Source organism: Dromaius novaehollandiae, chromosome W, assembly GCF_036370855.1.
Source record: "Dromaius novaehollandiae isolate bDroNov1 chromosome W, bDroNov1.hap1, whole genome shotgun sequence".
Classification (NCBI taxonomy): Eukaryota; Metazoa; Chordata; class Aves; order Casuariiformes; family Dromaiidae; genus Dromaius; species Dromaius novaehollandiae.
Genome location: NC_088130.1, coordinates 44,342,081 through 44,355,279, shown reverse-complemented (window position 1 = coordinate 44,355,279; position 13,199 = coordinate 44,342,081). Strand labels below are relative to the sequence as shown.

The window sequence follows — 13,199 nt, the reverse complement described above, 5'->3', positions numbered from 1 at the left end:
GTAGATTTTAAAAATAGTGTTTTAATAGCTTGTTCCTTCAAGAGGATTATTTTGCCTCTTTTTTTTTTAGCGCCTTTACCCACAACTTTGTATGCTGCAGATGTGCACTGTGGCTTGGGGTTTTGCTGAGGGGCACATTTCCTTTCCAGTTCTCTCTTAGCTACTACTGACTTGCAGGATGAGATCTCAAAACAAGTATTTGTAGCCGACATTTATTTTTAAGCACAAGAGTCAGTATTTCATCTGCCGTGCTACCACGGCTGCTCCTCCACCCTATCACAACCTGGACAGAGGCAAAAAACCCCTCACGTATGCAAGAGACTCTTCCGACTGCTGCAGCCCTCCAAATCATTGCAACTGCTATTCTCACCTTTCAAAGCAGTCTTAAATGCAAGTTAGCTATACCAGAGAAAAACTCTGACTGTAGTACCTATTGAACCAGGCCCCCCCTTTACCCTGCACTGCCTGCCAATCCTTCCTTGCAGCCTTTTAAGAGGTTTTGCTGCAAGTTGAAGGCAAGGGCACAGTCCCGGCTGCAGTGCTCGCAGCACAGGGGGTCAGACCCGCAGTTACAGAAACCGGCAGCACCGCAGGGACGCTTTGGCTTTTCAGGGTCACCATGCCGGGGAGGCGCGGAGCAGCAGCGGTGTGAACACCCGCGGGCCCTGGTTTCGCTGCTCAGCGCCGCGGCAGGACGCCGAGGGCTTCACCGCGGCGCTCCGTGGTGCCGACGAGCTCAGTAGCCACAAGGTGGTGCCGAAAGGCTGCTGCGGGCCTTCGCGGCGACACAGACACTGGCAGCCTGCAGCACGGTGGGACTTCACGTGGCAAACAGCGGGCTTAACACTTTCACACATGTAACCTGAACCTCAGAGAACCCGTGTAAAAGTCACAAGCAGAGGGGCTGGAGTTGAGAAAGCTGGATACGAGGCACCAGGAGCAGGAGAAGCAAAGGGGAAATGGCAGCTCCCAGTGCGATTCCCTTCGTGCTGCCCACACACATGCACTGAGCGCAGTTCTGACGCACCACAGGTTCTCGGGTCTTGCTGTTAAGCTTAGCTCATGCATAGCACACCATCCAACATTTCCATGCCTGTGTTTGTCATACTGGTATTAAAGAAAGAAGTATGTTTGTTACTGCATCACTTCCTAGGAAAACAATGTCTTGACGCTGTCAAGCTTCGGAGGGATAGCTTGTCCGGAACGCAGTGATCCGATTCCAAAGATGATCTGCAAGCTAAATATTTACGGAAAAATTTTTCTAAGCACTGCTATTTAGGAAAAACAATCACTGTTAGCACTTTACTTTAAATGAAGCAGTTCTTAACTTCATTTGCCTACGTCCTAATCCAAACCAGCTTTTATAAGAAAAACGGTGCATGAAGTGAGAACTAGACCTTTGTGTTTTTCAAATCTTAATCAATGTTGCAACAGGGGAAAAAAGCGTAAAAGTAATTATGTTTAACAGGAATCTAGAAATTGTTTGCTAAGACACTCCTTCCTGCATAGAGCTGTGATGTATTTGACAGTGCAAGTAGTTTCACATACTGCAAGGGCAACATTCCCCTTTTCAGGCTTGAACCAGAACACTCATCCTAAAAACATGTTTAAACCATTTTGTTTAGAGTCATTGCCTGTCTTGAGGCCCTCCATCTCAAAGATCAGCAAAACCTCAAAGAACCAAAGACATTCCCTATGAAGTGTTAACATTTCATATGTCAGAGACTCTGGATAGATGGGACTTTTTGCTTCCATTACCTAGAGTTAAGGGTATTTTACACTCTAAGGGCCAATTATTTATAATTTTAACAACTTTAAGCGTTTCAGCTAAATTATGCATGCTGACTGTGCTTCAGTCTGAATTCATTTTGGAAAGCCTCAACTAAAAATGGCTTCATTATTTCCAAGGATGAGGGGAAGAAAATATCCTGTTTAAAAATAATCCTATAGTTTTGTTGGAAAGCTCAGGGCTACTGATGTTTGAGTAACAACTTGATAACAGCTAAAAAAGAATGGGAATTAGGTCAACCTTTCAGCTCGCAGAAAAAGTGCTCCATTTTCCCAAGTTACAAGCCTTTGAAATTTGAGCATGTGCTCCAAGATGTATCAGAATTTAGCATTTAAACCCTATGGTGAGTCTTCATATAGCGATCATGTTCATATGCTACTGATGCAAAGGGGAAAAGCTGGCTTGCACTTGCTCTTTCTGGATGCTGTGGTGCCAGACACCAAGAAAATGGGGATGCCAGCTTTTCAAAACCCAGCAGTTGGTGCGCTAATTCCCAGGTGGCCAGGAGAGGATGCCATGACAAACACGGAAGACCAAGCAGGAAAAAGAGGCAGCGATAGGCGGCGCAGGACCGGGGGAGCGCAGTCAGTGGTTCCAGCAGTGGCAGAACTGGGAACAGATCTGGGTTCCTGCAGCGCCATGTCCCTCTGCTGCCGGCGCAATGGTGAGCATTGCTGGCCAAGAGCGTCCCATCCCTAATTGCTGTTTCCATGCTGAGAACCTGACTGCGCCCAGCCAGCCTGCTTTCTACGTAGTCTGTATGCAATTCAACAGAGTTACTGGAGTCTGAACTGAAAGACAATTGTGACATGCATTTTAGGAAAAGACATGCAGATAAATAAAGCTTGACAACCCTTCTAGTCTCACATCCTGCATGTGATGCATGCACAGGGCCCTATGCTGTCACGGGAAAGTCTCATAAGCAAATGCATCACAGGAGCTTCTCCCCTTCCCGTGACTTGATACACTTGATTTTATATAAAGCCTATTTCTAAAATTGTAACTCAGAACTGCAGCCAGAGTTATAACTTTGTGCTGCTATGCATCAAGGAAAAAATAATGTAAACAAGAAACTTGGAAGTGGAAGCCAAGATGACACACTGACCAGTTCTGATACTAGCATAAATCCTGAGACAGGTCAAGCCAGAAAAAGAAAAACTCCTATCCAAAGGCCAATCCCTTGCAAAATCCAGTTCAAGAACAAAAAGCAACACTGGCATTGCAATCAGACAGATCTGTAAGAGATACCTAATGGATGGCTTATTTTTCATGTAGCATTCAAATCCACAATTGATGAAGTCCTTCATACACGGGCAAACAAAGATCTGAAAACCCCACTGTGTTCCGCCCCTGCAGAAGGTCTGAACAAAGGCGGTGACGTCAGCGGAGGGGAACGCAGCCCACCACTTCAGCCTGGGCTGCTTAGCATTAGGAGCCCCATGCGTCCACTTCAGGAAATCGCTTCAAGCTTACATAAGACACTTTGCTGACAGAAGCGACTGCACTACATAGTTTTAGGCGATAGCTACCCTCAGACGATCCTGGTGATACTGCACAGTCGATATTACACCAGGCGTAATAATTTCAAGGGGCAACACTTGTCACAGCCGACAAACACAAGAGTTGCCAATTCCAAACACTCGGCATTTGAAAGAAATATGTTGAACTCCGCATATAAGAACCAATGAAGTACAGGAGCGTGCATGATTTCAAAGATTAGACTGTAAAATGTTTCTATTACAGCATGTACTGAGTAGTTTCTGACCTATACCCCTGGGGCAGTTGACATGCCTATGAATGCCATTAGGAACATAGAAGAAAGTCTGGGGCATAAGTTAGCTATGTCTCTGCAAGCCTAGTATGTAAGAAAGTTAGGAAGGAAGACGACCTCCATGTGCAGAAAATGAGCTAGGAGAGCCACAGAAGGGAGGAGCTGTCTGCCAACACCGCCACCACTTGCGCTAGCGACAGGATGAGGCAGATATTCTGTACTTTTAGAGTTAAACATCACAGGGAAATGCTTAAGGCAAGAAGAAAAAATCTTTAGCTGTACTTCAGTGATGTAACCAACACCTTCCTGACTTTGCATTACATCAAAGAGAAAGTTCCTCAGAACTTTTAAACCTTGGAAAATGTTATATTTCAGATGAATGACCTCAGAATACATTAATTATTTGCTCCTCTTTTGGGATAGGACTTCAGCATCAGTTTCACTCCCTGATGGGCACTTCTGCACCGTGGTTATACTAACGTTTTGCAAAGGTTTTGTTCATTTGTTTGTTTGTCTTACTATGTACTTCAAAGTGATGCATGCATGTTTGATGAGGAGGAAACTTAGTATATATACACACTGAGAGAAGGATGTCTGCATTAAATTCAGTGGTTCTTCATTTCTATTTCAGAAATAATTTGCCCAAGAGTCCTGACAAAGTTCAACTTACACCTCCAAGTTTAAATTAATAAACTTCTAAATTGTGACAGATTCTGACATACTGGTTACCCTAAAGACATTCTAGGCTTACAATCCTAAGTTTGCCAGTTACTTTAGCAATCATTCCCATCACCAGTTACCTTAGAGCATGAATGCAATATATCATTCTAGGTATGTTTTTCCTGTCGTAGACATCTGTAGTCTCTGGATAAAAGATCTAAAAAACAAAGAAAAGCCAGTTAAAGGAGAACAGAGATTACTGGGCAGAAAAGTAGCTAAAATGGGCTCTCTTTAGAATCGTATCTTTGAATTGTAGAAGGTTAACTTATTTCTATGCAGTTATGAATTAATTCTCTTCTGAGGCCCTACATTTTATCAGTTATTTCATTTTCATGAAGAACAAAAGTTATTTAATAGAAGGAAAAATATGGAAGATAGGCAGATAGTATTTTAGCAAGGTTTTTTAAAAAGTCCTGTGGCAAGAGCTCAGCAAGTAGAATTTGTCCTCCTATACACACCCAGAACCTCTGATATAGTTACAATCTGCAAAGCTTCATTGTGAGCCATCAGCATCAAAGATAGTTTAAAAAGGCTAAATTCTAATTATCAGCATCCTCAACTCTGTAAACACTGCCACCATTTACAGAGAAAGATATTCAGATTGAGGAATGTGAAATAATTTAGCCAAAAAGTCACATCATAAGTTCCAGTTCCGGTTCTACCACTAATTTGTTCCTGGTCTTGGTCCCAGTCTGAGGTTCCAGTCACTAAACACTTTCTCCATGAAAATAAAATAGATGACTTGGCTAGCCGTGAGAGCTGGCAGTATGCTCCCATCGCACAGTTCCACATTTAACAGAACAAGACAATAGAGCAAGTTGGGAGCACAGTGCCCTCTTCATCATTTGGTCACAACCGCTTTGGCAGACTTGGAAGACCTTTCAGCCATGACCCTCCTCAGCAACAGGAGCAAAACCTTTTGGAGAAGGAATGGCAGGGTGCAAATAAGACAGCTAGACAGCAAACCGAAGCAGCTAGCCAGCGAATAAAGCCAACAACACCCGATCTAGAAGAGGCAGGGCCTCCTTGTCCTCCCATCTGTACAGCATTTCTGGTGGTAGCTACAAGCTCCCCTTTCTGGCCATGGGGCAGCCATGGGCTGCACATGGGTGCCAAAACCTCAGAATAGCAGAGTGGATGTTTCCACATAGCCCTTTCTAAAAGAATTTTCATCTCAAAAAGACTCACTGGTGCCCAGAAACAGGAGCGGAAGGGGAGCACGACAAGTGGAGACCAACAAGAAGGAAGATAAACATGAAAGGTGACCCAGGAAAGCAGCTGCAGGAACAGGACCAGCACAGCCATGCAGACACACTGGAGGGTGCAAGGACAGTCTAGAAACAGGGCAGAGACCGAGAAAACTAGGACACACGTGAAGAGGAAAAGGCAGCAAGAACATGACAAGAGGTAGTAACTCAAAGGGAGCAAGTATGATTCAGTTTTCCATTTTAAATCATACTCCACTCAGGCCCCTGCTGAGAGGCTGCACTAACAGTAAGATGCAGTTAAAATACTGCCAGCTTTCCCATTTGATTTCCCAGGACAGAAGTAGCCTGAGTATCTCCACCCACGGCACATCTTCTGCAGCAGCCTCCGCCCAGGCACACAGAGCAATACTATATAACTGACATCATCACCGCTTTCAGCATTACCTTCTCTTTAAATTCATTTCCTGAACTAGCCTTTCCAGTAGAGCTGCTGTAAGCAACTACTTAGGTTCAAGCAAATGAAAGGAAATGTCAGTGGGTCTGTGCCTTGAGTCATTTTGTTTTCTATAATTTAAATGCTTACCTTAGGTAGACCAATGGACTCCATTGCTCTTAACCATTGCACAGTATTATCAGTGTGTCGGAAATGAAGGCCTGATCTCTGTTGGAAGCACAGAAGAAAAAGAAGAAAGATCAAGAATAATGCAAAATAAATTCACTTATTATTGATCCTCCTCTTGCTTCCCAATTTTATACTCTGAAGAGCAGCTCAGGGAATTTTCCCTCTTTTGACCTGGAGACCAAACCATCACCGCTACAATACTGTTAGTGAAGAAGCGTAACAACAGCCACATGTTGTCTCATTTTCTTATATCACTTAAGCGAGATTTGTATACTTCTGGATGCACTGTGACTTAAGGGATAATTTGTTCTCCCTTCAGTAGTCTTTAGGAGTAAAGGTTGGCTGTCAAACGCCAGGGACCACTACACCTCCAAAATATGGAAGCGGTAATGCCCCTCAGTGACACCATTAAAGCACGCAAGCTCTCTTAGCCACTACTCAGCTCCAAGCTGAGACAAGGTTTAACTACTGTGGGGAATTTTTCTTAGTTGTACTCATGGTGCAAAAAAGCTGCTTCTTCTCTACCTGTTTCATGACCTAGAGCTGCCAGTCCCTTATCTTTTACAACACTAAATCAATGCCTAAACAAAGTAATGAATGGGCAACAACCATGCAAATCTGTGAAAGTTTTATGGAAAAATTCATCTCATCAACAAATCTCACTAAGCAAAGCTAAAAGATGATAGAAACTCAAAATTTCCAAAGCCATATATAAAGGGCTTCAAGTTGTACTTCGGTGTGGGAATATTTTTGTGGCACCACAAAGCCCTATTGCAAGCCATTCATGCCCCCAACCTATACATACCTCTAGTCCCTCCTGTCTAGTGGGACAAACTAGTCCCACTTTGTTACCAAATGCTGAATACAGGAGTCAGGATCTGCCCTCCCCAGCAGCCTACAAAAGCAGCAGTCAAAGAGCAAAGCAGGAAAGTGCTTTTGTTTTAAGAGCCAGGAGAAAGGGGGAAAAAAGCCTGAACTCCAGGTTTGGAGATTCTCAAGAGAAATATTTAAATGTAAGCATGATTCTTACCTTACATAAAGACTCCATTAGCCATATGGGAACTAGACAAACTTTGTTTCTAATTTCTCAAATAACAACCAGTAATTACTATACAATAGTTACAAATGCAGATATACATTTCTCAAATTTCCCTCCTCTACAGGTTGAAATAATGCACCATACATGAATATGTATGTATATACTATTGAGGATCATGGAGTTAATGAACAGCTTGCATATGTAGCAAGCTAAATGTAATTACTGGCAGCTTGATTTTTTTTTCCTCAGTGATACATCGGACAACACAAACAAACATACAGATCTAATAAAGTAAATGTCCTCCAATACAAGATGAGGAAAATTAAGAATGGTTACCAAGTTTAATTACTGAAGTGCCTTTGGCTTCAATTCCTAGTGAGGAATAATTGTGTAAATGGTAACTTTCACGTTCTCCCTGGAGTCAGAAGTACAGTTTGTTCAGCTTTAAAAACATTAACTGGATTTAACATAGTTTTTCTAAGTATAAAATGTTTCCAGCTTATCATAGTGGCTCCATCATGCTACCTATCTTCCATCTGGTAATGACAGGCTTACAGAAAAGGTTAACCAACAACGCATGTGTATCTTTAAGAGGTAGAAGAGAAACATTAAAACATTTTGTCTGACTGGTGAGAAAACTGAAAATATTATTACCTTATAACGCGTCTGCTCCACATCGTAGATTTTTTTGTCTGACACCACATTAGGGGCAAAGAATTTTGCTAGCTTGGCAAGGTAAACACCGTTCCTTAATCCTTCTTCCAGCTCAGTAGTAGGGGGCAGTTCTTCATGCAAGCAGACCTCCATCCATCTACAAATACATTGTTCAACAAACATTTTGTTAGTTGTAATTTTAACAATATATTAGAACCGACATCTTTCCCCACATCAATCACGCATTTAGAAACAGCTACCACAAAATAATCAAAATTAGTAAGAAAAAAGGGTACAGATTAAGAAGAAAATTTTCTCGTGTTTATTAACATGGCAGACCAAAATAACTAGAGAATCAGATCTGCACTTGATGTTATTGACCCATTGGTAACCAGTACACAAAGCCCTTTGAAGTAGACATGAAATAAATTAGACGCCTTAGGAGGCATTTTCACATTGCTGCCTGAAAACTCTCAGATCTTTTCAACAGCATTGGACTCTTAACAGTAATTTAAGCTGGAATGAGAAAAAAACATGGAGAACTGTTATGGTGTCTAAAAACAAAACAAAAGACTATAGAGCCTCTGCCTGGGGCCTGAACCCCTGGGCCACCACCACCAGTCACAGCCACGGTGAGAGTCTCAGCCCACAGCACTGGCGCAGCCCTCGTCCTGCCCCCACAGCACGACACAGCGCTCCGGCTACGCCGCTGACGTATGCAACGCCATTACTGATGGAGGAGCAAAGCCTTTTCTGTTTAAACAGCATACATTATGCATTTCAGGGCTCTCTGAAAATGATTTGGTTGAAGCATATTCCCTCTGCGCACCAGTGGAAATAGCTTCTTGTCAAGCAGTGACTAAATCCCTCTTGAAGGTGATGAGCTAGTTCCACTTTTTGCAATTTAGTGTTAAGATATTAGAGAGAAAATAATTAATCCATAATCATTTCATAATGCCAGTAAAAGATATAAAACATTGTTCTGTATTACCCAGTATGTTTATACCGAGCAGCCACAAGAAACTGCTACGAAAATAGTCCTGAAAGATCAGCACTGGAATGCTGATCACTGGAACAGAAGTTCCTTACATTGGTGGTATTTAACAAAAAAAAAAGCCCTGTGATACTGTTCTCGTTTCCAGCTGCTAAATCACATAAGAAATATAAATCTATTTAGTGCCTTCCAAAGACTTTTTTTTTTTTTTTTTTTTTTTTTGCACTTAGGCAATTTCTGTTGTGGTTAAGAGGATACTAATATTGTTACAAATGAACGAGAACAAAGCTGGAGACATCAGTTTGCTTTACTAAGTGTCATGAAGGCAGACTCGCTGCACGCGGTGTGAAACAGCATCACAGATCTAGGATCGCCTCCAGAGGGGCGAGCTGGGAAGCCAGAACGCTGGAACCCACGTTGAAAGTGGGCCAGGTTCTCCTCACTGCGGAGGAGAAAAAGCTCACTACATCATTTTGTTTCATGTTAGAGCTCAACACAAATGACCTATTCCATTACACTTTTGGATTCATTACAGGACATATGAAAGTTGTTTCACTGAAGCACAGACTACCCAAACAGCTCTTCAGGAAACCACTAGCCATAAATCTTGGACAATATCACACAAAGCTGCATGGAAATGAGTGTCATTAGGAGAACTGCAATTTGCAGCATAAAAGCTGTTTCAGTGAAAAGAATGGTTTCAGTGACACATTTCTGCACTGCATATTTATGCTTTATAGATCCATGCCAAGGACACTAAAAGTCATCTTTATTAATGACATTCTATAGGCTGAATAAATATACACACTGAAACAAAACATCACAGCATTTGTCTTCTCTGAAACGTAGGGTAAGGAAGAAAAGCAAAGAATATTTGCTCTAGCCTGTAGCAAATCTGGGCTTTGCCTGAGCCAACTACTTATTTATATGGAATTTATTTCCTAAAATGTGTCTTCTAGAAGAGTGGTACAGAGAGCAGAAAGAGCCTGCTGACTAATGAATGAGAGGTATTCACTAAGAGCTCGGTTTGACCTTGCTGTCACAGGAGCCATCTCCAGTGAGACAAACCGTATGCCGCCTCCGCAGCATTCAGCACATCGCACTAGATCCTTTACACTCCTCAAGCTCAGTTTTCTTGTTAAGACATTTTTGACATCTTTGGCCCAGGGAATCAAAAAAAGATTACATAGGAACTTTCTTTAAAGTTACACACACAAAAAAATGTTTTTCTCCCCTCTGGCACAACAATTTGCTACTTAAAAGCAAGTTCTCCCTATCTTATCTCTTGGGTCCAAAACCAGCTGTTGCAGCATCTCCCCCCAAAACCCAGCCACGCCTTGCCATTTGTTGTTCCACTGCAAGCGGCTGTCCTTGTGCCCCCCTTCCAGAGGTTGAGCCACCTCCACGGACAGCAAGTCAGCCTTCGGAGCAGGCCTAACTTGCAGATTATATAACCCTCCCAAATTCCTACTCTTGTGGCACAAAGTGCTTGCTATTTATAGCCTGCCACTGTTGAGAGATGGTGGAAATGATGCATTTGGGCGTTCTTGGCCCGGTTTTACAAGAGGGCCCAGGCTAAACCAAGCTGCTCCGGCCCCCACAGCGCTCCATTGAAGCTGCTGACCTAGGCTGAAAAATCACTCCCCCAGCCTCTGCAGCCCTCCTGCTTTTCAACAACAAAACAACTGTTCGGGATTTGTTTACTGCATGGTGACGAGCCCATAAAATAGTCCAAATCCATCCTTTTCTGGAGAGTGAGACTGCCCCCAGCCATTGAGTGGGTAGAAGGAAAACAAGGAACAAACAGGAAACTGCATGATGGAGGAGGAGGAGAAAAGAAAAAAAGGACAGCTAAACATATGAGGGAACAGCCCCCCTTTAGAAAAGGGATGCTAGCGACTCAGTAGAAGTTAGAGAAAGGTAAGGGGAGCAGATCTGGAAGATGACACAAATTAAGAGGGTTTTTACATTTGTAGCTAAAATCTACAGATGATACTCCTTCTAGAAAAAACGGGATGAGATCTTCTCACAGGCCTGCAATGGGCCAGCTGTAACTTACAGCTTTGGAGAATCAGACTTCAAAAAGGAGACAGCTATGTATTACAGGTAACAAGTTTTTAATCAATGTCAGGAAGTTGCAGGGCTACGTATCTACAGCAAGAGCTACTATGAAAGGATTTGCTCTTTTGTACATTTTGTCAGCGAGGAAAAGCCTCAAGATTTACATGGAATCCTGCAAATATACAGATAAACCTAGAAGTTTTAGTTTTGCATACAGCTGCTCAACTCCATTACTTTCTCTCTAGTATCTGTTGTGAGATCTGCAGCACTTTTCTTTCCAATTCTTGCAATTATAATAGTTTTGTCCAATTTGCACTGATTTAGTGAAAAGGGATTTGTGGTTTTAAACATAAAAAAACATTACTTGCAGGGTTGCAAGGTCCTGCTCTTTAAGAGGCAATTCAGTAAGTTGATGAAAGTGATTATGCGATACGGTGCCTAGAGCAGCAGGCTGGACTGAAAAAAATCCAGAAAACCCTTCCACTTCTGTTTCTCTAAATGAAGCAGAGGATATCCACCTGACAGTAAGGATTTATAGGTATCTTTGGAGCACTGTTTTTCTTTGGAGGGAAAAGCAGCGTTGTCTTTGGCTCGCCACTGTTTTTCCCAAGCACACAGTACCGCAGCCTCAGCATTAGATTTTGATGACTGTTGCATGAACTGTTCTCCACAAAAAACTAGTTAATGCCATGGCTATGCAAGACTTAGGGCCTATAACTCAACATTGGACTGTGTTTTTCTTCAGTAAGAAACTTGTGCAATAAGACTTTCATAACTATCAAATGCACATAGGCATATCTATCATTTCTTTTTTCTGGCAATGCAATCTTACAACTAATACTGTGGTTTTAACAATCTTAATGTGCTGACAGGTGTATGCCACGAAAAGTAGCTGTAGCAGTGAACAGGATGTTTATCTTGGTCACTACTTTGACTACAACTACAACCAAACCCAAACTAATCTGTATTTAAAGTACCCTTCTCTCTTCTCAAAACTCATGGCACAAGACAAAATACTGTCATTTCATTTTCTGTTTTAAAGCAAGAAAGCAGAATAAAGAGAAAAAATGGAGTTTATAAATGGTACCCTCAGCCCCATATGCTAGAAAAAGGCCTGAAATGAAAAAATGGCAGCATCAGCCCCCGAGCTGAGATACTTGCCCTGGTCCAGGGACCCGGGCAGCCCAGACTTCAAGCCTACGTGCTCCATGGTGGAGGGGGGAAAAGGGAATCTCAGGAGGCAGATTGAAACATGCAACAGCCCTGTCCTGGGCAGCACCAACAAAAGCTTGCCATCATTAAAACAACCCTGCAGAGCTACCCATGTGAATTTTAACCTTGTCAGTTGGGTTTGAACAAGTGTAAACAGATGTTTTCCTGAAAAGAGATGCTTGGGATCATAAATAGAGCAGAAAGCAAAGCTACCTAGCTTTTATTTTCAGAATGCTGCACTACTTGTCAGCACAAATAAGGGGATTTTACCTTAAAACAAAACAAAGAACAAGATGAGACTCAAAAAGTGGAAATAAATGTCCAAAACTTCAATTTCCAATACTGAGTATTGGAGAGCCAGACAGGAGTAAGTACTGAGGTACAGTTTCCATTTGCACTGCTCAGTTCTGTTTTTATTCTTGGCAGTCTGAGGCAGACAGAAGTTCAGCAGTGAGTTTCTGGCCAGATAACAATGATTACTTCTGTGCCAGACCTACGAGTAGTAAACAGCATAGTGCTCACCAGGAGATTCCAGTTTCCAGATTTGATCATACAAAACAGCAGCGGTATGAGATCAGCCTTGCACTTTAAAAGCAGAAGAAAATTGAATCTCAATCAAGACAAGGGTCAAGGGAACTGGAAGCACCGATACTGCGCCGTGAATTTAACCAGCTCTGAAGCTGTTATTGGCCATCTGTGCAGTCAGCAAAACACACTGCTGGCTAAAGGACTAGAAACTTTGAGCTAACATTCAGAGAAGAGAGACGGTACGTTGTATACCCATCCAAGGCCCATCACGTTTGGCACATACTGGGTATTGCAGCAGAATTTATACGTGCCCTGTCCTGCCCTTTTGAATTTGTGCTGCAAGACACAGATCCAAGGACATTAGGTTTCTGTCTCCTGGGAAGCAGACCTCTGGAGAAGCAAAGGCCAGACTCCAGAGCCAAAACTCAAAGCACGGGATGGTGCTACGAAAAAGGCATAGCGAAGACAATGTAAAGATAATTTACTACCCAGTTACTACTTCCCTGGCTCTCAACCACAGCCTTTCAGTCTCTAATGATACCAGCACACACATGTTGTGGGACAGTGAAATAGACTTCTGACCTAGAGAATAATCTATAGA

At 42.5% G+C, this 13,199-nt stretch overlaps 1 protein-coding gene across 7 annotated transcripts in view; it reads right to left on the bottom strand.

Annotated features, from left to right (window-relative positions):
- LOC135324402 (ras GTPase-activating-like protein IQGAP2) overlaps nt 1–13,199 on the bottom strand; it is a 126,829-nt gene that overhangs the window by 56,649 nt on the left and 56,981 nt on the right. For all 7 annotated transcript variants that reach the window (XM_064500562.1, XM_064500563.1, XM_064500567.1 and 4 more), the window contains exons 3-5: nt 7,804–7,960; nt 6,072–6,149; nt 4,361–4,437 (exon numbers count right to left, since the gene is read on the bottom strand). In XM_064500562.1, coding sequence (XP_064356632.1) covers nt 4,361–4,437; nt 6,072–6,149; nt 7,804–7,960 — 312 coding nt within the window. The remainder of the gene's footprint in view (nt 1–4,360; nt 4,438–6,071; nt 6,150–7,803; nt 7,961–13,199) is intronic.